At 42.2% G+C, this 27,919-nt stretch overlaps 2 protein-coding genes across 2 annotated transcripts; one reads left to right on the top strand and one right to left on the bottom strand.

The window, feature by feature from the left end:
• faxca (failed axon connections homolog, metaxin like GST domain containing a) lies at positions 1-11,209 on the top strand. The gene is made up of 6 exons (XM_023430265.2): positions 1-465; positions 3,448-3,583; positions 3,939-4,135; positions 4,313-4,530; positions 5,237-5,353; positions 6,773-11,209. Exons 1-6 carry the CDS (start codon positions 206-208, stop codon positions 7,069-7,071), a joined length of 1,227 nt encoding a protein of 408 aa, XP_023286033.1. The 5' UTR covers positions 1-205; the 3' UTR covers positions 7,072-11,209.
• A 2,265-nt stretch (positions 11,210-13,474) lies between these two features.
• On the bottom strand, positions 13,475-17,294 carry pou3f2a (POU class 3 homeobox 2a). The gene has a single exon (XM_023430031.2). The coding sequence runs from the start codon at positions 17,292-17,294 to the stop codon at positions 15,900-15,902; it is 1,395 nt and encodes a 464-aa protein (XP_023285799.1). The 3' UTR covers positions 13,475-15,899.
• Between the last annotated feature and the right edge of the window lie 10,625 nt (positions 17,295-27,919).

The raw sequence follows: 27,919 nt of genomic DNA, 5'->3' as shown, positions 1-27,919 counted from the left end.
GGGAGGCCACAACCAGCGAGCTCCGAGCGGGCTGCGGAGGATGTCGACCCCGCTGCGGGGACAAGCCCCGGGCGGGATGTTTGTGTCCAGTCGGCTTCTGCTCACCCAGTCGCCCAGTACCCGCGGCCCTCGGCACCCATGAAGCCCCCGCTAATGAAGCCCCGAGCTGCTAGAGTGAGGCGGAAAGTGGCCGGAGACAGAGAGCATGTACTGGCGCGTCGGGTTCGCCTGGACGCGGTCGTGTGTGGTTGATCTTGGCCAGAACCAGAGCTTCTCCTCCGGCCTGCTGGGCTCCGATGAGCAGCTCTCGTTTTATGGGTACATTATCGCCTACCCACTGCAGGACTACGGCGGGATAATGTCAGCTTTGGGCTCGGACTCGTGGTGGCGGAAAACGCTGTATTTGACTGGAGGGGCTCTGCTCGCTGCCGCTGCTTATTTGCTGCACGAACTGCTGGCCATCAGGTACCAATAACACAGAGGCTGTCAGAGGAGTCACTGTAGAGGCTGCAGAGCTCATCACTTCCCACTGTCAGGCCTCTTGGGCTAGAGCATACTCTGTGGATCGTATTGTGTTCATATTGTCACTCCAGATCTCCCAGCTCTGCTGTATTTTCACTGGGGTTTGATATTACTTAATCTCGGCAGGTTGGGCGGGGTGAGAGCGGAGTCGGTGGAAAATAAGGAATCGTGAGTGGGTGGGTTATGATGTAACGGAACCCTCCACCCCCCAGCCAAACACACACATCAGGAGATTTCCATCTTTATTGGCTTATTTTTATGAATTAATGATGTGAGCTTGATCTACTGCATGGGCTTTTATTTTGGCGTCGGTCTTTCAAAAATGATAACGATTATAAAACCATGATAATGGCTCATTTCCCATGCTGTTTGTTTGAGTGGTTAGCCTGCCAGCCCAAGGGCCTATTACACACAGCTCCCCTCTCACATGAACTGACATTACAGATTGTGACAGCAGGTCACTTTCATTTGTCTGTATTTCAAGGACGAGGCGACATGGTGTAGGTTCACCTTTTGTTTGCTTTATTGTGACCCCTCAGCTTTCATACACATGTTTCGGTGTTAGGTTTCAGTCTACATCACTGCAGGAAAAAGCCTTTTACAACCTCTAATGTAAACATTAAAACACCAAAGCCAGGTATGGTAGTTGTAAAGAAAAAGGTTATGTGACAGATATAATTATATTTGCATTCATTTTTATTGAATATTCATTGTCAGGACTGGGGGTTTGATAGAGCGAGTCTGTCTCGGGTTAACTGCAGTCCAGGCCTACAGCTGTACGACAACACAGCTTAGAAGGACACTTGATATCACAACAAAAGTCATACGGAGGCGGTGCAGTTTTGGAGTCGTTAGGAAAATTAAAACTGATATTTATGTGATTTTTACTTCTGCTGACAACGAGTGACATTCTGGTCTGTTGGCCTTACACGCAGCAGACTGGTTTCCTTATAGCTGTTGTTGATCGATTTTTATACATGGCGGAAATACAGGCCATTTGTTGTGCAGTGAAATATTGCAGATATATTCATATATACATATACTAGCTTTTGTATCAAACAGCAATGCATTATTCACGTTACCCTATTAAAAACTGCCTTTGAGTCAGCGGGCATTTGAGCACCAAAGTGGAACAGACAGCTCCTCTGCTCTCAGGCTGCGGCTTGTGTTTTTTTACGGTTCAGCACCTTTCACATTGGACAGCTCCCTGTAATTCTGCATTGTGCCCACGTGAATTTGTTGTCATTCGTAGGCCCGTGCTTGTCCATTAACTAAGTGTGCATCTCCAACACTATCCACGTGAATGCACCATAATCTTTCTGAAGGGTATGCCTTATTATTTTCACACTGCAGTTGTCCCTCAGCCAGTGCAAATGGCCCAGGGCTGACAGTCACTCAGGGCCAGTTAAAAGACCTTGGTTGCAGATCATTTGATTTATTCCCTCAATCACAATCACTTGATTTATCATATGATAGCCTATTTTACCCCCCCCCCCACACACACACACACACACAGGCACACTATACTTCTATACTTGTGAGGACCCTCATTTAATCATTACAGTGCTGTGGCTCTGGTGGTAGAGTCCACTACTTGAAATGTCAGTTGGTTGATCCCTAGCTTCCTCTGCATGTCGAAGTGTCCTTGGGCAAGATGCTGAACCCCAAATTGCCCCCAGTGTGTATGTGTGCGTGTGTGATAGAGTGAAAAGTACTTTGAGTGGTTGATAAGACTACAAAAGGGCAGTCCATTTAGCCAATCCCAAATCTTATTCTAACCATTAATTTTAAAATGAGTGACAAAATGTCCTCACAATGCTGCAATGGTTTAACCTCCTAAGACCCGAACTCTTGCATGGCATGCATTTTTAATTTCTCTTTGCTATTTAGGCTGATTGGGACCTGAGAAAAATGATGTCCACATATGAGGACATTATTTTTAAATTTCGATTACTGAGTGGCAGTATAATATCCTCATATGTGGTCACCAGGCCCTTGTTGAGAAAAAGTTAGTATTGTGGTCTAGAAAACCCAAAATGTGAGGTCCACATATGTGGACGCCAGGTCCTAGGAGGTTAAAACTGAAACTGGCTCTCACACAGAGCCCACACACACTGACTTGTTTTTGTCACTTAGAAGGATATTGTGTGACTTCCATTAATGCCCTAGAGACTTACCCAAGCCTCATGGCTGCATTAAACTGTTAGTTAGCCCAGAGGAAAATCAGCCTTATTGCGATGTGTACGTCCTTTGCTCTCTTCAAATTCCCATTAAGTTCAGTGCAACTGGTACACCTATAATAGAATACTACTTAATTAATGTTAATTTGATTAGATACAACTTTATTTAGGAATATACAGACCACTTGAATACAATATTAACCGAAATAATGAACAATGAACCTGAGAATGTTGTGGCCCCTGGGTCAGTGAGCTGCTTTGCATTGTTGGTAATCCAGCTTTACCTTAAGATACCTGACCTGAACCCCAACAGTTTAAGCCTTTAATTGAATGGTTAACATTGTGGGAACTGGCTTGTTGTCCCCAAATGGGAGGCAAGTGCCCATAATGTGACTGTGAACAGAAATATGTCTCCACAGCAGTAGTAATGCAAGTATATAAACACACACACACACACACTTTTTTTTGCTTTTGACTTTTAATTCCATTAAACATGTAAAAGTCCAACTAGAGTCGAGAATTAGCAATAGCTATAAACTCTTTGTGCAACACATTAGTACCCTGTTTTATGTTAAATTGCACTGTCCCTATCAAATAAATAAATAAACTAAAAAAAAAACACAGAGAGAGAGAGAGAGAGAGACAGAGACAGAGAGAGAGACAGAGAGAGAGAGAGAGAGAGTTTGCTTTTATAAGCCTTTCTTCCTACTTGATGTGCTGCCTTGTCATTCTTTGCTCCACACAGAAAGGAGGAAGAGCTGGACTCTAAAGATGCCATCATACTCCACCAGTTTTCCAGGCCCAAAACTGGCGCCCCGTCCCTGTCCCCTTTCTGCCTTAAGATGGAGACCTACCTCCGCATGGTTGACCTGCCCTACCAGGTAAAACGGTGCTTATATGTCTGTGACAGAATATAAAACATTACTATGTTGTCTCTTTAAAAGTGTATGTTTAGAATTGAGAGTGAGTGTCCATTTTTTGTGGAAAAATCCATAGTTTGTTCTTTTGCGTTAATTACTTTTGCTGTGATTAATTATTGTCAAACTCTAAGTTGCTGCTGTCTGCAATCACTCAGTTTCCTGCAAGGGATAATTAAAATTTCCATTAAATGTTTTCTCTTGATCCAATTACAATTTAATTCACCTAATACTTATCACCAACCACTTTCTCTATTCTGTTTCTCCTTTATCATGGTTTTCCTCCCCCTGCCTTCCCTGAATCCATTTTCTCCTGCAGAACTACTTTGATGGGAAGCTTTCACCGCAGGGAAAGATGCCGTGGATTGAGTACAACCAGGAGCAGGTGTGTGGCACCGAATTCATCATCGACTTCCTGGAGGAGAGACTGGGTGTGAGCCTCAACAAGACCCTGACGCCACAGGAGAAGGCTATGTCCCGTGCCATCACCAAAATGGTGGAGGAACATTTCTACTGGTAAGGGACCAGTGGTTTTTTTTGTCCTTCAGTATTGTTGTTTATATAGATTCAGAGTGTGTTTTTTGTTTACTTTTACATGGCTGAGAAATGTCAAGCCAAAGGTTCTTCTTAACAGTCTTTGCTGCAGTAACAGCTGTAGTACTGGTAGTATATGTCTATGTATTTGTGTCCCAGGACCATAGCTTACTGTCAGTGGGTGGACAACCTGGAGGAGACCCAGAAGATGCTGTCGATGAGCGGGCCACTGAGTGATCTGCTCAAGTGGATCCTGAGTCACCTGACCGGTGGGATTGTCAAGAGGGAGATGTACGGGCACGGGATCGGGCGGTTTTCTAAGGAGGAGGTTTACGCCCTGATGGAGAAGGACATGCGCACCCTGGCCACTCTGCTAGGTGACAAATCTAGATGTTATTTTTTAAATTCATTAATACTGATGCTCATGATTTGGAAGGTTAGAATCTATTACATACATATATTACATTTGGCCATATAAAAGTCAGTGCAGCACAGTTGTATTTTCTTTTGTGTTTATGAGTCCACTGTGTAGCCAAAGACATTTATGGACTTTGTCACCTGTGTGTTCACATTGTGTTTATCTGTTTGCACACCTGCAAACAGATAAACATTTTTATTTGCAAAAGGCTGTGTGTGTCTTAAGAACTGTCATGTTTGTACTTGTGGATAGCAGGATAGCTCAATACGGACCTCCTGTGGTGAAACTTAACATTGCAGCCTAAAAGAAGAACACAACCTCTGGCAGTTTGTGGCAGAGAGACATATTTAGAGAGACATATCTAAGAGGATGCAGTGGGAAATGTTGTTGAGCCATGATAAATAGTGCTTCCTAAGGTTACATGTTGCAAAGCCTAAAGGCATCAACTCATCTCTGAAGCCTTTTACTTTGTGGCCAGAAGTGGATCTCTCATTATTTTTCCTTCTCATGCGGCCATACACTTCCCGTATAAAAATTATTTTTAATGTCAGAAGTTAAGATTATGTAACAAAATCCAAATGTCTGAAAATACAGACAGAGGGAAAGCATACTTATGCAATGATTGTGTGTTTTTAACGTGACATTTTTTCTGTGTGCTGTCTTAGGTGATAAGAAGTACCTCATGGGCTCTAAGCTTTCAACAGTAGACGCTGCAGTGTTCAGTCACCTGGCCCCTGCTATGTGGACGCTACCAGGAACACGTCCAGAGCAGCTAATTAAAGGTAAGCCCGTCAAAATGGGCGACATGCAGACAGTTTCAGCTGTATTTGCAGAGATCTATCATATGCTGGTGGAAACATCTGTGTATATAATATTAAATATTTTATCCTCTTTTTAAACAGAGTAAACCATGCTCTTCATTAAGCTATTTTGACTGTATGCACTGTAAGGGCAGCATCATTAAAACATCACATAACACTATAACTTTTAGATTGCTGAACCCAAGACATGTTCACTGCCATAACGTTTTATACGCACTGCACTATGTGTGTTTGACATTTGTCTCTTTTAAAGAGTCAAACACATCTCTCCTTTATTATTATCTTGACAGCTTAACACAAGCACAGAACTGATGTGCAGATATGATTCACTGTTTCAAGTGTAATGTGCTTGAAACAAAATTCACAGAAAAAGGATGAGTCCCCCGCAAGCTAAGCGTGTTTTTTTTTTTGTTTTTTTTAACCATACCTCTCTATCTCAATCTGTAATCAGTTTTTAATTAATTCTATGGAACTTCTGTACTCACTATCCTGAAGACTCTGTAATAATTATAGCATCATATTTGATATTGATTCTGATTGTGACTTTTCTCGCCTTCCTACAGAGATATCAGAGCACAGTTTTTGCCGTAGACCGGTACCTAAGGAGCAGATTAGGTTATCTCGCTCAAGATGACAGGCGACATAGGACTTAATCCCAGGTCATCCAGCGGAAAGACAGTCTCCATGACAACCACAGCACCATGTCATATCTAAACAAGGACAGATCAGGGAAATTTACATGTTGAGTAGGAAGGAGGGAAGTGAATAGAAGTGAATCGAACCTGAAACATTGAAACATAGAAAAATCTGATCATTGACTAAGGCGCCGGTCTCATCACTAGTAGCAAACGTAAAAGCAACTAAAAAGTGATGTTCCTCTCTCGGGATGTTTTATTTTGATAGAGGTAAAATTTAAAGGACACAGAATTTTTTCTTGTTTTCTTTCTGTCTTGTCGATCTTCTTCAGAGCCCCAGTTAGGGCTCCAACTAATGGTTACTTCCATTATTGATTCATCTGTAGCTCATTGTCTTGGATAATCGATTAATTGTTTTGGTCTAAATATATGATCTATAAAATGTCAAACAAAAAGTGAAAAAACAAAACAAAATATTGTGTTTAGTATTGAATATGACAAAGAAAAAGAAGCACATCTCCACAATTCAGAAGGTGGAACAAGAAAATGTTTGATATTTTCACTTGAAAAATTAAATTACTTGAACCATAAAAAAATCAGTTGTTGCCATTTATTGTTCTGCAGAATGACAAATCGATTGATTGACAAATCGTTTTAGCTCTAATGCCCGCTGTGTTTTATTCATGAGTCAGACTGCATGCTGTTTTCACAGCACCTTACCCACTCAGCTGTCTGTTCCCTCCAGGTGAGCTGATCAACCTGGCCATGTACTGTGAGCGTATCCGCCGGCGTTTCTGGCCTGAGTGGTTTGTGGACTTGGAGGACTTCTGCTACAACGATATCACAGAGGGCAGCGAGTCCAAACTCCCCGATTTGGGTCTCTACTCCCGTACTGACACTTTCCAGGACGATACACACACACACACCCCAAGCACCCACACGCCACAGGACCCGCCGTCGCCTGACAGCGACCCTACAGGCCACTCGCTATATGACTCTGACATGGACACAGAGTGCTCTGAAATAGACCAGCTCAAGTGTTGACAAAGCATACACTTACAGGACACACTACAAATGCGCACACCACAGGAGGGTGCTGCATCCCCACCTGCACACATGTCCCCTACCTCTTTGAACAGAAAATAACTGGGGAGTATTTTTGTTGTCGCCTGTGCTGGTGGAGAAGTTGAGGATGGTACACTGTAGTGGAGGAATGATTGCAACAGAAGGAAAGGCAGTGAGGCATAGGTCAAAAAGGAAAAAAGTCAGAGATGGACAGAAGAAAAAAGAGGCAGCATATAAAGGAAAAGTGGAGGAAAAGAGAAAAGATGCAGAAAAAAAGAATGAAAAGTAGGAACTAGAAGCATGAAAACCAGGAGTAAATGACGCCGCTGCTGAGAAACTCCTCCACGTGGTCGACATCATCCGCAGTCACAACCTTCTACCTGTCATCCCGTTGTTGTAACCTTGGCAACTAAGTGCTTGTGACCCCCCCTCCCCTGCTGTCCCTCGTAGCAACTTGCACCACCCAGCCTTGTGTGTTTTCAACGGAACCCCTAAATGCCTTGTATTGATATGACATTGATACGTAGGGAAACTGTACAGGATTTATGTGAATGAACACAGTTCAGTGTAAATATATAAATGGATCTGATTTGATTCTCAGATTTAATAGATAGAATATTTGATTCTATAAGAGTATAAATAGTATAGATAGCCTGCAAATATAATATCATCCCCTCTGTCATATGGTGTAAAAAATGTAGGTGTTTCTTATATAAAATCCCGTATGTGTTGGACATAATGACCAACCTGTCTTGTAATAGTCGCCATGAATACCCACTCTGCTGGTCTAGGATCAGTATGAGGAGCCCTATGACCGCCTGTGTGTGTCTTTCCCCACAGCTGGGAGTAATGCCTGCTGCCCATATTTAAATAGTGCAGTAATACTTCATGGAAGATAATGGATGGTGAACTGCAATCTGCCATAAGCACTTTGGAACTATCTTTTGTCTTATTAAGACACTTATTTTGCCAAAAAAAAAAAAGATTTTGTCACACATCAGATGCATAGTATGACCATATACCCTGTCAGGCTCCTGAGTTGTTAGGATTGTCATTGAGGACATTAGCTTTAGATCAGATAGACATTTTACATGCATTCATGAGTCAAACAATCATGTAGAAATAGATTAAATAGACATAGAGTCTGAATGAAAGTGCATGGCTGGCACGTGCCAATGAAAATGTCCCTTTACACTTCTCATGGATAGTGTTATCTACATTTGTTTGCTGGCTTATTTAAGTTTGATTTTGTGATGCTTTTTTTTTTTTTTTTTTGCGGTGGCTCTGGTCAAATCAGCCACACAAAGATGGCAAAGATGTAGCTGATGGATCTTGGTTTTTTTTTTTTCCTTTCAGCAGTTAAGTTTTTGTGACAGATGCCTCATGTTTCAAAAATGATGGATTGCCCAGAAAACATTATGTAAAGCAATAAGAGAGCAGACACAGGTCCACTCTGTTCATCTTTAATTTTATGCTAGGGTGGGTGGTATTTGGGGTGTGTGATGGCGAGGTGCACGTCTTATGTGTGTTTGTCATTCAGCAAATGCACATATGGCTGCTACTTATATGGCTGCAAGGGGGTATACAGTATGTGCTTTGTGCTTGTGTCCATGCTGCGCATGGATGAGTCGCCCTCTGTGTGTGAATGATGACGCACTGATGAGGATTCACAGCTGAGCTTTTCATCCCTAACACTCACTGTCATGATTTCAATGTTGTTTCATTTAGGTCGTAGAAAATGTGTTTGTCTGAGAAAAAGACAATAGTGATAGTGTGGTGGTTATAGTGATGATGCTGCTTCTTATTCATGGTCCAACTTAAAACATTGTTCCTGTTAGGAACGAAAGGGAATCCTTACAGGGCCATCACAGAGGTTTTTAAACAGAGACAGGCCGATTTATTCGCCAGGCCAATATATCGACTAATACTAGCTTAAAGGCCTGTTCACACCACATCTTTGTGAAAGATTCGGCTCTAGAAGTTTGGTGATGTAATGTCTATATTTGCAGGGATACTTGGTGAACAGCTGTAGCTGGTGAGCTAACTGCTAACTTGCTAGCCAGCTGGGCTAGCACCAGTTCATCACAGGAGCTCTCAGAAATTCATATGTGTACCATTGACTCCTGTCTCATGACAGTCAGTTAGAGTAGAACAATCAATTGTTCAACACAGCTAATAAGCTACGAGAGCTTCCTCCATTTTGGACTCTCCAGCGCTCTGTCACCTCAGAGGTCACCACTGGCTCGTTATTGGTCAACAGTGCAAATTTGTGGGTCAGAGTTAATTAAAGTTGACCTCAAATTCATTGGAAAATTCTTTCCTTTTTAACTGCTGCTGTGACCAGGCTTTAATGCAGTTGAATTGCCGTATGTAATTATCGAGAAACTGCAGTAGAGAAATGCCAAAAATATCTTGGTGATAATTTGGGAATAGTGTGTCCACATTGTTTTTACAAAGTTTTTTTCAACCACTAAATGTCTCACTCAGTACATATGTTGGTCACAGTTCTTTTATGAAGGGATCGTCCTCAAAAATGTTTGTAATTAGTTTTTTTTAAACATGAATATCGACCAGTTTATCCTTTTTGGATTTTTTTAAAACTCAAATATCGACAGCCAACTTCAAAACTGGATGAGGCTCGACTTGACAAGGAAAATTTTTGTATTGGATCAAAAACATGTAGCATTAATATGTAGCAGTACATTTTGAAATAAGAAGTAATGATGCCATAAATGGAATCTAGTACTTAGCAAACAGGTATACAGATGTAATGTCATTAAGCCACCATTATGAATCTGATGTTTAGGTGGGACATTGATGTTGATATTGACGAGTTAGAATTAATGATGAGGTAATGACAGCAAAAATCATCATTTCCTGTATAAGGCTTTTACATTCTGGGTTCTCTATCAAAAGCATCTCAAAGCTGGGCTTCAAATCAAGGACGGAGACACTAGTCACATGGACAGTAACGCCTTCATGTGTGGGTATGTGCTGCAGTTGATTTTAAGTACAATAATATAGTCTGAAACTGAAAAAAAAAATTAACTTAAAAGTTTCGATTTGTGTCTTAAAACCCCCTTGCCTGCATGTTCTTGCCTTCTCTCATCAATAGTCAGATTTAGCCTTATGAAAACAGACTCCTAAAGCTGTTTACTTTATACCAGTGCCAGCATATGACTTATGTTTTTATGTGTCATATTTATTTTATTTGTCTATTTATTTTATGTTGCTATATTACTGATAATGATGGTGGATGTGCTTGAATTTAAAAAAAAAAAAAGATTTTCTTTTTATTATTTTGCACTTTTCTTCTTATGTTTACATGTGTTTTGTTCTCTGGCTGAGAATTCCTATCAGACTAATTTATTGATCTGTGTATTAGTGCAATAATGTAGATCCTCTGACTTCTGTTGACATGTAACACTGAAGAAAACGCATATTTTCACATTACCAGTCATTGCCGTGATTGCATGTTTGTCCATGTTTTGAGATGTAATTTGGTAACTGTTATTATGTTATTCATATCACAATATTAAGGAAGTTTGGTGTTAGTCCCTCATTTGCTGCAAAAAGTAATGTCGAAACCATAAAAATAAATAAATAAATAAATAAAAAAGATGAAATACTGAAGTGAAATACTGAACTGACCAAGAGCAGGGTGAGGTCAGTCATCCTGCTGTTCAGCTGATGATGAGTGTCTTCACTCCCTCTTGTAAAACTCACCCATTACTGGGAAAATTGAAAAACTCCTTCCAGATCAGTGTCCGTGGGCAACTTCATCTGTCTCAGTGTTCCTCAGCAGTTAAAGGTCAGGGGTCGTGTGTGTGTCACTTTCCTGTTGAGATTTCTGCTTGTAGACCGTAGAAGCCATATAGCATTGTCTCTTGGTGTTGTGTGTGCTCAAACACTTGGTGGAATCTCATCAAACTGTAAATAAGAAAGCTGGAGAAAAAAAAAAAAAAGCAAATGAATATGCGAAGATGACTTAAAAGAAAACGCTCTGTAACATAAAAAATAAAAAAAGATTCTTATGAATGTATCATACATAGAGATAAAAAGCTGTATGACAATGGATTAATCATAATATTTCATTAAATATAGCTGTGGTATTTTCCTCTTGTTTTGTTTGAGTTATTGTGTGCATCAGTGAGAGTTAAAATCATATCTACCTGAGGAAGAAAATGCAGAAACTGCTCTGTATCAGCACTTGGAGGTGGGTATACTCTGGCATATATCTGTCTCATAATCCCTCTCCCTCTGTGCTTGCTACCATACGACAATACTAAGCCCACCCAACAATGCTGAAGGATTAGCTCTCTGCCCTTTTCTTTGTGCTCGTGCTGGAGCTTTGGAGAAACGGAGAGAAAAAGGAGGGCAGAGGAAGAGAAAAGGCAAGTCGTGGGAGCACCACTGTAGAGACGTGAGCGTGGGTTTGGGCGAGAAAAAGGGGGCATGAAAAGGGAAAGAGACAAGCAGTCGCGGACAGATGACTGATATTTGATGACTTTGGCTGGTTTGCTTTTCTGTCACCATTGTGCAGGATCCCTGTGAGATCTCATCCACACAAGACAGAGGAGACAATTCAGGACTGACAATGACACCAGAGAATAAACCATCTCTGGTGAGTCAGAGATGGCGTACAGTGTCGGAGGCAGCAGATGTGTGAGTGTGCGCGTGTGTGTGTGTGTGTGTGTGTGTGGCTGAGTGTCGAACACGTAGCTGTATGCACGATGTGTGAGGTGGGATGTTGTGTGCAGAGAGGAGTGAATGTGCCTGTGTGTGTGTGTGTAAAAATATGAATAATGCAGAGGATGCCTGTAGGAGCGTGAGGGCCAGGAGGAGGGCAGATGGTCGCCTGCTGATAGGACAGAATCCAAGCAACACGGCCCTCCAGAGAGCTGGGTTTAGACCTGGCTTAACACACACACACACACACACACACACACACACACACACACACACACACACAAATATGCACGCTTCTTTCTTTTTTTTCTTTCTCAAATCACTCTCTTTTTGCCCCAAAACTGCACCCACTGGCTCAGATTTCAACATAAAAGCCTGGATATTAATAGGTGAGATGAAACTATGAAATGACACGGTTGTAAACAGACAAAGAGGCTGAAGCCTTTCATTGCCAGATTTCTCTCCAGTTGTGTAGCGGCTGACTGAAAATGAATTAAAAACATCAAGATGGAAAATTTTCATTCATGCATTCTGATTGGAATTTCATTTATTCATAAATTTTCATTAAATAAATTTGTGATATGTGATTTGAAATATAAATGAAATGGACTTGAGATGATTGTCCTGACTTGAGATAAAGGTGCCGCAGATAAGAATAAATAAATTAAATTATAAGAAGGGCCCTGGCCAAATTTTTAGTCTTTGAATCTTTTTATTTATTTGAATTTTTCAGAGATGGCTTTGCTTTTCAATTATATTTGCTGCAAAATTTTATTCACATGGAGTGAAGAAAATTCCTCTCTAAATTCAACACAACTAACTAAACTCCAAATGCAATTCTGAATCTTTGAACTTGGTCTCCATTTTCCCTTTGATTGGTGCCAGATTACATCTTTCTTCGCAGGAAACTTTCAAGGGCATTAGTTGGAAATTTCAGATGTGTAACAAAAAAAGTGCTTTATCTCTCTATCCCGGTGGAGAAACTCAGGATCTTGAGGGACAAATACTGGGTCTCCAAATACTAGAATCAGTCTAAAAATGTGTCAGTTATTAAGTTGAGAAACTCTCTGAAACCCTAGGAAAAAAATGCAGCTGACTCAGTGTAGCTATGGTCCAGTTATAAAGTATAATTAAGAAAAAAAGCAGTGTCTCATCAAAAAAAAAAAAAAAAATCTATGACTGCATCAACACTCACTGTTCATCAAGCAATTACCCTCCATCCATCCAGAGCCCACTTTGAACCTCCTAACATCCACTAGGTGGCGTCAGCGCACTGTTCCTGACTTGGCCACTGATGAGCTCAAGCAGATGATAAGCAACATTAGACATGAGGTGGAGAAGAAGAAGGACAGAGATGTGCTGAGGAAGAAGAAACCCTGAATCTGACAGGTGAAATGAGACCGGAAATCGTTCCGCAGCACAATCCTCAGCAACGTCTGAAACAAGAGTGAAGTTGAGTGTTTGGATTTACACTGCGCTCACAGGCTTCTCAGCTTTCTAAATAGAAAACTTGTGATTATTTCAACACCAATTTTTCGGTGTTTTATGTGCATGCACAAATATTTAGCATTTCTACAATTATTCAAATATTTCCTAAGATATTAAAATGATTCATAGGACATGTTTAGAATTATTTTTATTATGTATAATAAAGGCAATAGGCCAGATTATATATAAATCTGATTTATATTGAACCACCCTCTGTCCTACACCTGTAGCCTATTTCTCTGCTTGTGTTTCAGCCAGCGTTCACTCACAGGCATGTTCACAAACACAAAGGCTTTAATTGTTTTGATATTCTAAATTACGTCTCGTCATTACTGTCAATTAGTTTTCATATTTAGCCCGATGAAAATATTAATTAATGCTATGTATTTCAATTTTAGGCCATCCATTGACTGGCTGTCTGAGCATCTTCACGGATTATCTGCCCACACAACAATATCAGTGCACATCAGCGGTAGTAAACACTTAAGCGAAACAGCTGAAGGACAATTTGAAGCAACCGAGACGGATTGATAAAATTCATAATTACAATGCAAGCTCGCGCACAAGGAGGAGTGAAAAAAAAAAGAAAAAAGAACAAGCTTGTTGCCAGAGTTGCGACTTTTCCTGAAGCTCAATAAACGTGCAAAGACTGCAGTGTTGTAGAAAACAAATACGATTTAATGACAAAAAGCATATAGAAATTGTGCAATCGTTGATTTCTTTTTTCCCTCTTCGTTTGATCACAGATTTCAGGTCAATGCTATTTTGTTTTGGTTTTGTTGATTTTTTTTTTTTCTTTCCACCTCAGAAACTCAAATTCAGCTGAAGGATTAAAGTGATGTAGTCAGACTTACAATAGTCTTTTTGCATTAGAGGAATCTCAGGCCTTATTTAAATCAAATTATTATGTAATATATTCTTCAATACGGAAAATGCGTAAAAATTACGTAAAAATATTGCTATGTTTAATTTTGATTGATTGGCGAAGGATTAAAAAAGGAAGTGGAGCGTTTGGTTTGACATTGTTCACTGGGCCTATTCAGAAAGTTTTTCAAATGCAAAACGCCTCATGGAAATCCTCTAAAATTTATATTATGGATCTGCTCAAATATTATATTTTCTCCTCATCCACCTACACCCTTCAGTTGGATTTGTGTTTCTGAATTAATATATTTTTCTTAAAATTTCAGTCAGAGAATAAATCTCCAACTACTGGTGGATTTTCCCTCACAACCCTCACCATCAGATCAGGTTATTAGTCACAGGATTAAAGTGGCACAAGAACACGTGTCTGTGTTTGTGCTTTGGCACAGACTGACAGAGAGAACGGAACAAACAAACAAACAAACAAACAAACAAACAAACATACAAACAAACAAACAAACGAAGCCATACAAAAACGAATGGAGATACATCCCACAAATAGTCTTCTCAGTGAATGAATGAGTCATACATTAGTAGTATAGCCACTGCGGCCAGAGCTGGTACCAAGATATATTCAGTTTTTTTGTTTTGTTTTTTTTGTTGTTTTTTTTGTTTTTGTTTTGTTTTTGTGGGTTTTTTTTTCTTCTTAGGAAAGGAAGGCAAAATGGGCTGGATTGCTTTGAGTGTTCCAGCCGGACAGTCTCGGTCTTTCTCGTCACAGCATTTTGGAAAAGTACAGAAATAACATAATAAACAGCAAAACACTGTAAACAGGCGCCCAGAAATGTCTGCACAGAAAGAAAAGCATTAAAGTCAACCAATACCCAGTCTCTATGGAAACATTATTATCATTATCATCATCATTATTATTATTATTATTATTATTATCATCATTATTATTATCGTTACCATTATTAGCATAATTATTAGCATTATTGTTATTATTTGGGAAGGACTGTAATGTAAGAAGTTTTAGCAAGCAAGAGAAATTTTCAATTTATTGTATATTTATATATAAATACTGAGTGCATTTGACACTAGACAGTCAATATATCAGATTAAATTTAAATTGATCAAATAGCACATAATAACAATAATAATAATAATAATAATAATAAAAATAATAATAATAATAATAATAATAGGCTGGTATTGGCTTTTATTTTTAACATTGTACAGCAGGTGTACAGCAGGCCATTTCAGCCCTCTCTTGCCCCAAGCTTCGAAGAACCCCTGTTGCTTTTGTTATGATGGAAAGATGGCGTTTATTTACCCACACTGACTGCGACTTAACATCATGCCCGAAGCTTGTTTTTAGATGTTCCCCCTGCGGACACCTCGTGTCCACATCACACTTTTGCCTTTCTTTAATGACACATGACATAATGACACACTGGCGCCTTGGTAGAAGGTTTAGAAAAGCATTTTGTATCAATGTCGGACGTGTTTTTTGGTTAGCACACACCAGCCGTATCCCAATATGCTCGGCAGTTCCGCGGCATGAAAGCTCTCCATACGGCTCTCTGCTATGCGTATTTTTAGTGCTTGAGTGCCACTGTATATCCCCACTGTGTGTGTCCGTGGGTCAAACATTTAAACTGGCTGAGGTCCAGTTCCGAGCGGTCCAGCACAGAGAATCAAACAAACAAGGAAGGAATTATACCTCCGTGAGGGGTCCGTGTTTTGCTCAGGATAACGGACTGAGGTCACTGCACAGGAGTTTGTCCACCGTGGTGAGGAGGGGTGTCCCCGTACATGTCCTCTCCTCCTGGTATCTGTCCCCCCGCGGGTGTCATCCTCTTCTCTTTCTGCCGCCGGTTACAAAACCAAACCCTCACCACCTCCTTCTCCAGCTGCAGGCTGTCCGCTAGGGAGTTGATCTCCGCTGCTCCTGGTTTTGGACATTTGAGAAAATGGCTCTCCAGAGCCCCTTTGACGCCCACCTCGATGGAGGTCCTCTTTTTTCTTTTTCTTCCCTGTGCCGCGATTTTATCCAGGCTAGTGGGGCTCCCCGAGGTGGAGTCCGCCTCCTCCAGCCACTTGTTCAACAAGGGCTTGAGTTTACACATGTTTTTGAAGCTGAGTTGAAGAGCCTCGAACCTGCAAATGGTGGTCTGAGAAAAGACGTTTCCATACAGCGTCCCAAGAGCCAGTCCCACATCCGCCTGGGTGAAGCCCAGCTTGATGCGCCGCTGTTTAAACTGCTTGGCGAACTGCTCCAACTCGTCGGAGGTCGGTGTGTCCTCGTCTGACTGGTCCTGATGGCCCCCGTGCTGGTGGTGTGAGAGAGACTGCTGGTGGGCCCCAGGGCCGCCTCCGTGTTCACTGAGGTGCGGGCTGTGGCTGTGGTGGTCCTCATCCCGCAGGGGGTGGTGGTGCATCCCCCCTTGCTCTCCCCCCGGCATCAGACCGAAACCGGACTGGGAATACACCAGGCTCTGGCCCTCAGATGTCGCCATACCGGGGATGTGCGTGGTAGCTGTGCTGGTTCGCCATGCTCTGGCGTCGTGATGCGCCTGCTGGTGCGCTAGGTGAGGGTGTCGCTGTTGCTGCTGCTGCTGCTGCTGCTGCTGTTGCTGCAGACTGCTGGAGTTCTGCAGCTCTTCTCGGTCACTGTCGTGCAGTACGGGCTTCACGTCCTGTTCTCCGAGGGGACTAGATGGCCAGGGCGCCCCGCTGTCACCGTGAGACAGCGCCGTTATCCACTGGTGCGCGTGGCTGAGCGGATGTCCACCGCCCGGTAACGTGCTATAGTCGTTCTGGAGCAGGGTGTGCGCGTCCCTGTACGCTGCCGCCTGCTGCATGCTCCCGGACTCCGAGTGCGGCGGCGGCGCGCTGCTGGGGGTGGTGAGGACGCTGTAGTGGTTGGACGTTGCGGTCGCCATAACTATCGGAGCCAGAGTGATAGCTGGAGTTAAAAGGAGGCTGCCTTTGACAGTAACTCTTTTGCGCCACGGGGCAGCAAGGCGTCTCTCTCCAGCATCTCCCGGGCGCTGTGCCAAGGGGACGCAGAGGCGCGCACCTGTGGTCCGCCTCGCTCCGCTCTTTATTGGCCAAGAACGGTTGACAGATGTGGTTACCCCTGACAGCACCCCGCTCATTGGTCACGGGAGATTGTACAGAAACCCCAATCACTCTGCCCAACAATACTAGCAGTCCTGCAGCATGCAAGAGTACAAAGTGGAGGGAGAAATCTGGCTGCCGAGTGTAAACACAGAAAAGACAACAAGATCAGCTTTAAGAAAAAGGAAAAAAAAGCGTTTTTCTTTATGTTTGAAAGTAGTTTATGAACCTTGATCTGGGTCAGTGGGTCACATCTATCGGTTTCGTGCGTCAAAACTATGCGTAAAAGTTGCATAAGATACACAGGATTGGCACATTTATCGATGTAGTGACCGTATAACTTTCAGGGTCCAAATTCTCAAAAGTGCTAAGCGTTGGTTTGATCCGGTTTTCATGCGTTTAACGTGGAATAGTTTGGATATTTTGCGCCATGAAACAGTGAGCAGTGATCGTGAGGAGAAACTTCCAGCTGCCTCTCTGCCCTCAGGACGCCGTCTCGAGAGAGGGGCCGCGTGCTTCCAGGGCCTCTGCCCCGTTGCCATGGCGAACGCGGTGAATGGAACAACAACGCCCACGTCACAGCTGCAATTCGCTCCTTCTTTTCGTTCCGTTCCAAAGGATTCATTGGGGCCGCGCGCTCGGCCGTCGGGACAAATAATGGGGGGCGAGCGGAGAGGGCAGCTCGGGGCCAAAGAGAGGAGGCTGCAAGAATTGGATCCTTCAGCCTGCTCTGCGCCCACGGTGCCCCCTTCCACCTGCTTGTTGGGTAAACTTTGAGATGGATGCACCTACAGTGGCACGCGAGGCTTGGTTTCCCAAAACCTCCTACGAACAGGCTTTGAATTTCAATAGTTTGATGAGGAAAAAGTTATCTCTACCTTTCAATGCACAAAATCAGTCATGACTAACAAGTGTTTCCCAAATTTCCCATGACAACCAGTTCATGAATATGTCCCAATACAACACAGCAGTGGTGGAAAGTAAGTTGTAGCTGAGATACTGAGATTCTTTACTTGAGTGTTATCTTTTTTTTTGTTCAACTCTACACTACATTTCAGAGCCAAACATTTTAACTCCACTTCATGCTGTTAATATAATATAATATATGAGCAACTGATAAGTTACAATGAATTGTTTTGATCAAACAACCCACCAGGACCAGCAACATTAAAATGCTGCTTGTTAATGCATCTGTAATAATAACCCATCAATATAAACAACTCATTCTGAATAATGAATACTTTTTGTTGCTAACAATACTAATGTTAATGATAACACTTTTGTGCTTTGAACGCAGGACTTTTACTTGTATTGCAGATTTGTTTTACATTGTCTTATTATTAGCTCCTTTTTTCTTAATTAAAGCATCTGAGTGCGTCTTCCATCACTGCAACACTGAACCGTAGAGGTGTTGACTTAGAAACTCTGATTATACCATTTTGTCCTCTCTGTTAGTTCATGAAAATTGATCAAAGCACTAGTTTTGTGCTATCTGCCGCTTCTATCTTTAAATGAATGCAATGATATTGAAATGAAATTAATCCTCATTCTGTTGAGCCCCTCTGAAACCCTTTTAGACCCCTGGGGGGGTCCCTGGACCTACTTTGGCAAACTACTGGTATTTAGGAGATGTGATTTTATTGGCTCAAAGTGGGACACCGGCTGTAAAACCTAGCAGCTATTAAGAGGTTAAAGGAACCTCGAAGGACAAAAAATATGCAAGTTTCACCTTCAAACAGGGTTGGGATGCAACATCACGGGCACCAATGGAAATACGTGAAAACATTTAGCAAATTTAAAGGCATAGTTACAAATCCATTAAAACAATGGTTTATTAGAGAGCATGCTACAATACAATAACATATAGGAAGTGGTAGGTTAATCAATAAATCTTATTAAGCTGAAGATGCGTAGACATAAAGTGACGCACATTGAAATATAGAGATTGAAAGAACACTGGCTTATGATTAGGGTGTAATTCTGAGAATTACCAAATGTGTCGCCAGGGGCTCTGGCAAGCCGTGTGTTAAGAGAGGCAAAACATATTACCCTAATAGACTAATATGCAAACTACTGGCTGCCCAATTACAGGACTTAATAACGCATAAACGATGCGGGTCCTGTTCTTACAAGAGGAAGAGGTCGCTGTTAATTCAGTCAAAGGGCTGGGTATGCTGTCAACACAGGCAGCGGTTTCCACGCACATACTGTCTCTGTTTCCCTGTAACTCGTTCTGTATTCAAGAGTGAGAGTTAATGATGGAGAATCTGAGCGTTAAATTAACAGTAATTATATGGCCCCAGTGCTGTAAAGATTCAATTTCTTCGCAAGTCTAATGGGCCTAAGTGTCCCTGTGTGCCAGCAGAACTCTCTATGAGATATTTATGATTGAAAGGCACACAGCGAGAACAAAAACAAACACACACACACACTTGGAAACACCTATAGAATAAAGGCACCCATGGCTATTTACATGTAGATTGGAAGAGATATTTTATGATGTAGAAGGGCAGCACTAAAATTGTATTGAAGGCCAGCACTCTTCAAATCCAGATGTGAAAAGCCACTTTTTTGCTCTTGTGTAAATAGTGCCACCTGCTCTCCTACATTAGTTTGAGAAAGAGTGGTTCAAGTGCGAGGTGAAGCCATTTATCTGGGTGAATGTTTGCAAGCAAACCAGTATTCTGGTTGCTTTCACTTTCTCCAGACCAGTGTGTGACCGACCCACGTCCCTCCCCCTGTGGGAACCCTAACGCAGGGGTAACTAGGGCAGGGGGGGCTTCTTTATGCTGCCGGACACAGGGAGATAATGGCCATTCCTCCACAGCTGGCCCACACAATCAAAGAGAGAGGGGGCTTGGAGGATTCCAGCTTTAACCAGGCCATTGTCTGGGCTAATTACATCTGAATGCAAGACCCCGAGAACCCACCTCCCCCCTGACCAAAACCTGCACAGAATACCCCAAACAACCCTTCAGGGATGACGAAGAGTGCACAGACACGGGGCATACACAGAAATATATAAACCCTGGACTCCTTCATTACCCCTAAACATAAGCACACAAGCATACACGCACACACTTGTTCATTACCCATACACACTCACATCCCCAGCAGGCTCTCATCAAAGTGCTGTGTCTCTCTCACACACTCTCACATGTGGCACTCAGCATTAGATCAGATCTCAGCTTGCTGCGCTCAGAAGAGATGAGGAGGTCTTAGAGGACTTAGGTTGAATAGAAAACACACTGAAGAGCCTTTCCCCAGTGCACCCCCATAATCCCAATCTATACACTCCCTCTGCCCCCCAACCGCCAGTTCTTGGCTCCATCTGTAGCCTGAACCGTGCAGCCTCAGCTCGCAACAGTGCAGTTCTGCGTCTGTAAAAAAACACAAAACAAAAAACAGCAGTGATGTCAGGATGTCCCGTTTTGTTGCTCTGTCGTTTGGTTTTGCAGTCAGAAAATACATCCAGCTTGTTCCTTCACGAGCAGACTGATGCACTGATTTCCTCCAGTATGATAAGCAAGTGTGGTGTGTTTGTTTCTGTGTATGTGTTACAGAGAAATGGAGCTGTTCGAGACATACTAGAAAACAGCTAAGTGTGCTTGCTTACGCTGAAAATTGCAGGTGCGATTGCTATTAATGGGCCAAAATGTTAATTGTTCGCATCTGAGATGTTGAATGGGAGTTGCACTTTAAGTTCAAGCTCTTAAAACAGTTGAAGTTAAAGCACTGAAAGAGTTGGACGTGTCTTTTGAAGTGCTAAGAGCCGAAAGTGTTTGAAATTGTATTAATTTAGCTGTGAACTGTCAGTTGAGGTGTGAAAGATGAAAACAGTTGAACTGTCATTTAAAGAGTAAGTGATGAAAGCAGTTGCAATGTCAGTTGAAGCTGAGGTAGTGCGAGCGCACTGTGAGGAGTTGAAGTGTCAGTTGGTATGTGAGAAGTGACAACCGTTGAATGGCCGTTAGTTGAAGCATCAGCTGATGTGTAGAGGCTGAAAACTGAAGTTGAAGCGGTAGTCATAGTTGAAGTATGTACACTGTAAATGGTCCAGGTGTCAGGAAGCTCAAGAACTGAAGTGGTGGAGTGTGATGAGGTCTCCCTCTCCAGGTTTGAACATCCTGTGCAATACACGCCAGTGCAGAAAGTGCCCACCAAACCAGCTCCTTTTCCTCTTTCCTCTTGGCCTCTACGTGTGAGTTCTATAGATAGATCGAGTTTCTATAGATACAAAGACTATACATCATTTTCACTGGACACGTTTCATATTGTGTGTGTGTGTGTGTGTGTGTGTGTGTGTGACAGTGCCAGGGTTAGGAGGTCTCACTGGCGCTCAGTTTAGCATTGATTTATTCTCTTTCTCCAATTTATTTCCCCTTCGCCTGCTCTGCCTGTAGGAGGACAAATGGAGGAGAAACGGCAAACCCAGTAACCAACCCTCACACACACACACACACACACACACACACACATACACACACATACACACACATACACACACATACACACACATACACACATACACACATGCGCGCACACACACACACATACACACATACACACATACACACACGCGCGCACACACACACATGCACGCATGCACACACACACACACACATTCGCATACACTCGCACACGCACAGTGACAAATGTTTCCACAAGCAGAAATGCACTCAAATTCATATTTCTGCATAGAGCTGGCAAGCAAACGTGCACACAAACACATACTCAAATACTTCTAAAACCCAGGTTTTCAATTTCCAGCATTACTGTGCTGGACCAATCAGAGAGGTGACCATTCTGTGGAACTATAAATTCACAACACTCCCTAAGTCCCAAGGCACCATGGCTCCTATAAGACTTCCCATGTTGTCCCATATAACTGTCTTCAGAGGACCCATAAAGACGTAAGGGGACGCTCCTACTTCTAGGTGAGTGGTCATAATTCACCAGCAGGTATTTTTACTGTGACATTGCTGTCAAGGTGCACAGATTCATCTCGTCTCCTGCTTTATAATGTCCTACACAAACTCCAGATAGGAGAAGCATGAGTGCAGTCATATTTTACGGGCAGCATGCTGTCACATCCTACCGTAATGGTTTGGTGTTGAAAAAGGAGTGTGTTGGAAGAGGAGTGTGTGGGTCCAAGCTTAACACCTCACGTCACTTCTGCTTTCGGGAGTAATAACAAACCTTTCCCTCTCCTTCCCAATTAGAAAAAGAGCACATCTGAAACTGGGGAGCGAGGGACAGGAGGAGGGGCAGGTAGGTCGTTAAACCCACTTGAAAGCTCAGCGCCCTGATCGATAGTCTTGGGCCAAGCAGGGATTAAAATCTGGCTAAGTCTGTTGTAATCAATACTGATGGCTAACCCTGGGGTTAAAACAGGTGTAAATCTCCATACACGTCCATACACAAGTCTGCACTATGGCCTACAGTACAGATAAATCCACAGCTATCCATGCAAATGGACACACAATGGCTTACAGTGCATGCGCAGTCGATATGGATGAGTGCTGTATGGGCCTTCAGCAGAAACACATCTAGTTGTATCTATGTGGATATACACTCCAGTTTCCAGTTAAGAAATTGAGGCAGTAAATTTGGACTCTTCGATGGAGATGACCAGAGTGAGTAAAGCTCTCATAAATGTGTGTTGAGGAGGTGTGGAGTGTGTGTGAGTGCATGCAGAAGAGAGAGAAAACAAACACTAATTTTTGTGTCTGTGTCTGTGCCTATACACACAGCAAAGCAATAAAAGTGGCGAGAATGTCTTATAGACAGGGAGCTGACATGCATGATTGACTGTTTCACACCCTAATGGTGGACAGATATCACTGCTTGGATTGATTGAACAAGCACAGGTCTGCGTATCAATTACCAATACTGATCAGTGTAGCTATGGACAGACAACAACAGGGGGAAAAAAACTGTTGCACACCTATATTCTGATCAGTTAATTCTACCAGTGTAGAGATTTATTTATTTTTCTTAAATGGTTATCTGTTTCCTCTAACTATTGGGGACAGATTTCCGAGCAGAAACAGTTCTCACAGGACTGAAGTGAAATTGATAATGTTTAATGAATAGTTTGACAATTTGGGAAACACACCAAGTTCCTGTCTTTCAGAGAGTTAGATGAGAAGATTGTTGCCATTGCTACAGCACCAGCCAGTAAGCTTAGTTCAGCACAAAAACTGGAAATGGGGAAACAGTTAGCTCTTGGCAAGAAGGCAAATGCATATTCCACAAAATGTCAAACTATTTATTTAAACATTACTTCAGTCCTGGGGTGAGGACTATTTTGTGATCTGAAATTATAATTAACCTTAGCCAAAGACTGGAAACAGTTACCCTGGCATAAAACCACAACTTGTTTTTACAATTTGGTTTTTAGATGAAATACTGTAAATGAGATATAAAGTGTTAATTGGTGAACATAAAAGGTGCTGGTCGGTGGATTTTACCTTTGGACAGAGCAAGAGCAAGGCTAACTGTTTCTGTATGTTTTTATGCTAATATAACCTAGCTAGTTGCTGGCTTTAGCTTCATATTTATTGTTCAGACATGTTGTTTTGTGAAACTTCTCGTCCAACGAAGCAAAAAAACTTCAACGTGCCCTGAAATATTACAGACATATCTCAAGTCATCAGTATTTAATAGACGAGTATTGTTGTTTTTACTAGTTCTTTGATACATTTTTTATCTGAATTGCTTCTATGCTAACAACAAACCTGAAACACAATGACAAAAACCTCACACCCCTGTCCCAAACCAGTTCTCCAAAATACAAGCACAATTTCTGCTTCTCACTTAGATGGCAACTCTACTCTTTCCTTTTTTTCAAACACAGCGCACACAATTCAGCACATTTGGCACAGTCTTCCTAACTAAACTCTCTTATGTTCATGGGGACAGCATTGTCCTTCAAAATGCTGAAGCAACATGATCAATTGGCCGCACTGATGACTCACAGGTGCAAACACTAGTTACTAAATTGGTCAATTACAAATCAGAACAGCGGGCCGAAGGTGAGCTCTCCTGTTTTGGAGATGAATAGAAAACGATGCAGAGCAATATGCAGCGATGGGACAGTCAGGGTGAGAGGAAGAAGAGGAGGAGGAGGAGGAGGAGGAGGGCGAAAAAAGAGGGAGAGGGAGTGGTAATCACGTGGTCACCTTTTTAGAGAGTGACACTTCACTGTCCCCCCCATTATTTTTACTTTTAAAGTAGGAATATACAAGAGAGCAATTCCTGACACACTCTTATTTTACTCTTTAGGCAACTCACTAAATTGCGAGTCCCAGTCGAGTCTCGAGTTGCTGCAGTGTTCGAGTCCGAGTCCGAGTCCGAGTCCGAGTCACCAAAGAAGACTCCCAGTGGAGTCCGAGTCAACTCCCCATTACATGAATCTGAGTCCGAGTCATCAAGGTTGAGTCTGAGTTGACTTCCTAGATGGGCTTCCTAGAAGTGTCAACATTAAGCACAAATGACACCATTTCAAAGCAAGTTTATTTACTGTGTGTGACACAGCAGAAAAAAATGCACTTATAAACATGCACCTGCACAAAAACGAACAAAAGTCTGTGTCCAAGTCTCCAACTTGGACCAAATGTTGTCAATGCTCAAGTCCAAGTCCAAGTTTGAGTCCTTCACTCAAATGCAACAACACTGGCCTACACCCAGTTGTCTTGATTACTGTAGTGTGTAATGTATTTCTGGGTGTTTCTATTCTGCATTAGAATGCCACTTTTTGTTTGACATCCAAACACCTGGATTAGGTTTTTTAAAAATCCGCAGTGCCATCTATATGTCATCTATAAAAAGCTAAAATTGATGTGAAATGGGTCAAAGAATTTTATAAAGAAATGCTCATCCAAGTTTGCTATATATAACACCTCCTTCAGCCGAATAATTAAAAAGTGATGCGGTTTGTGTATTTGATGACTGGTCATGAAAAACACAAACTTGATCTCAGACTCTTTTTTAGATTTTCATTTCAGATAATCCAACATACTGTATAAATGTCTTTTCTAAACTAAAACACTTCAGCATCAACATTTTTTCCTGTGTAAAGTGCTTACCTTGTCACTTGTTGTGTGTTTTCATCAACCATGCTTTTTTTTTTTTTTTTTTTTTTTTTTTGAAGGCAGCTTGCTCCTCTGTCCCTTTGCCAGAGACCCCAGCTGTTCCTCTATCACACCGTGTCCTCCATGTCTCCTACAAGCTAGGGGGCAGGGCAGAGGGAGGCCTATTGAATAGACCTCTTACTTTTGTGTCGCCTTTTTAAACACCGCTCCAAACACACACACACACACACACACACACACACACACACACACACACACACACACACACACACGCCACTGCAACATGCAACACTCCCAGGCAGGCACGAATGCAAAAGCCGGAGAAAGTAGGACACGTTCTCCTGAATTCATAAGAAAACTACAACATCGCTTTTCACCTCATTGCCTGCTAAAATATCCTGGACTGAAATTAATTACGGTGCTACTAAAACTCTCTTTAACTTTCAAACATCAAGGTCAAAATGTGTTATACAATGAGTCCTACTGAATAGTGATGTTGTAAGGCTTGACTTAATCCACGACTACATTTAAAGATCCCGTCCTGAAACTGAGCCAAGGTGTATGTCCAGGGATCGAACCAAGATGGATAGGGGAGAGACCTCAGGGAGCAATAACGGTTGTTCTCAGTGTGGTAATCAAACTAATCTCTGTCTTGTTCGCTCACTTGTTCTCTCTCTAACGTACAAACACAAATGTGATGTCTTCCTCTTCCTCATCAAGATTTTTTTTTTTGTTCTCCCGTGTAACCGTCTGTAAATGTACCTTTACTTAGATGTGACAGTTTTCAGGATATTAAAAGGTATGAGGTATGGTCGGCCCAGTGTTTTCCTGTCTGTAGTCACCATGGGATACACATGTGCACAAGTTCGTTACAGTGTCTCTCAGCATGTGGAATTTGCGTGACTCGTAATGAACAAGCAAACTCACAGAGTCAAAGCAGGAAATGTTTCTGTTGGACTGTATCTAATATATTTCAGAGCTGTATTATTAGCCTATATGGTCATGCAGTTACACATATACTGGGACATAACCCCTGCTCTCATTATGAGTGGCAGATGCACAAAAGTGTAGGAATGAAAGCAAACATTGCTTTTGTGAAGCAACACTGCTTTACACGCCTTTTTCCATGCATATCAAATATGCTTCGGCAATTGGAAAGCATAATTCAGGGTGGAGGAAAAAACAGAGGAGCTACTCTTGGAGGCAACCTAGCCAATTAATTTGCAGCTCAGATCTCAAAGCCTCACTGGTGAGGTGCTAGGCTACATACCACTAGGCTAATTTGTGTAGCAGGTCTGTATTTAATATATGCATGAGGCTAATTCAGTTAGTGTCGTAGCCCTGTAGCTGTGGTGAGCACGGCGCTAGCTCCCATTAGCGATGTTTCTGCCTCCAGTGGAAATCAACAGAAGTCGAGGCCCATGCCGCTTTTTTGCATAAAGCAAACAAAATTAAATTTGCTTCACTAAATCAAAGTGTAGTGCCAAATGTGGGACTCTCTCTCTCTCTCTCCCTCTCTCTCCCGCTCCCACTGTCTCTCCCTCTCTGTATGTCCGTCTGTCTGTCTCTGTCTATCTCTCTGAGGGATAAATTACTCCAGAATCATAAAAGAGTAAAAAATTACACACAGAGAGGAAAAGAAAGATTTCAGTCAAGTGGGATTCCCCCTCCCAAACAATCCCAGCATGCTCTTGCTCACTGAGATGTTGGCTTATGTGTCTCCAGCGTGTTGTGAGTGTTTTTCTGTGATTTTATCTATCTTTCTGAGCATGTTTCCCTCTGTCTCTTTGGTTGTACGATGCATGTATTTACAGTATATGTGCGTTTCTCTCTCACAGGAAAATTTGCACTTATTTGTACAGAAATGGATGTTGTGTTCTGTGTCTGATATGTACAAAAATGGAGCAGATTGTGTGTGCTCAACCAGAGTGCTTCTTTTAGAGTTATGCAAGTGGAACCACGAGCAAAACCTCATCCAGACTGAAGCGGTACAACATTAACCACAATATTTAGGTCTAATATTAGCCTTTAACCTTTAATTGGGCTTATAACAATGAGATCAGTTTTTTTTTTTTTTTTTTTTTTTTTTTTAAATCAGTTGTACTGAAGGCGTCACACTTAGAGGTGATGGATAGCTGAGAATGTCATTCCATCATGCAGCCATATGTGGGCTCATTTATTTTATGTAGTTTTATTGTCAGATTCAGGTGCCAGAGTCAGTGTGTGTAAAGAAGAATAAGAGGGAAAGAGCGTGCATGTGTTGGTGTGTATGTGTGTGTGTGAGAGAGAAAGAGAGACAAGGAGTGAGAGCTCCTTGCAGTATACTGCAGAGCTAGTCTGTAAAGAAAAAAAAAAAAAAAGGGGCCGCTTAGCTGTTCCTATTGAACTTGACCTGCGGGCCAGATCAATGTATGTGTGAGTGTTTATGTGTGTGAGAGACAACCCCGGTGTGTGTGCGTGTGTGTGTGTGTGTAGGTGTGCGTCCACGAGCATGAGTGCGTGCTGCCAGATCAATGTGTCTCCGTGTGCCACGGAATGAGAGAGCACACTGATTACCCATGGGTGGC

This window comes from Seriola lalandi, unplaced genomic scaffold (genome assembly GCF_002814215.2).
Source record: "Seriola lalandi dorsalis isolate HSWRI2012SDOR001 ecotype SW California unplaced genomic scaffold, Sedor1 jcf7180002054901, whole genome shotgun sequence".
NCBI lineage: Eukaryota > Metazoa > Chordata > Actinopteri > Carangiformes > Carangidae > Seriola > Seriola lalandi.
The sequence above is the reverse complement of the archived record's forward strand: the minus strand, read 5'-3'. Positions and strand labels throughout refer to the sequence as shown.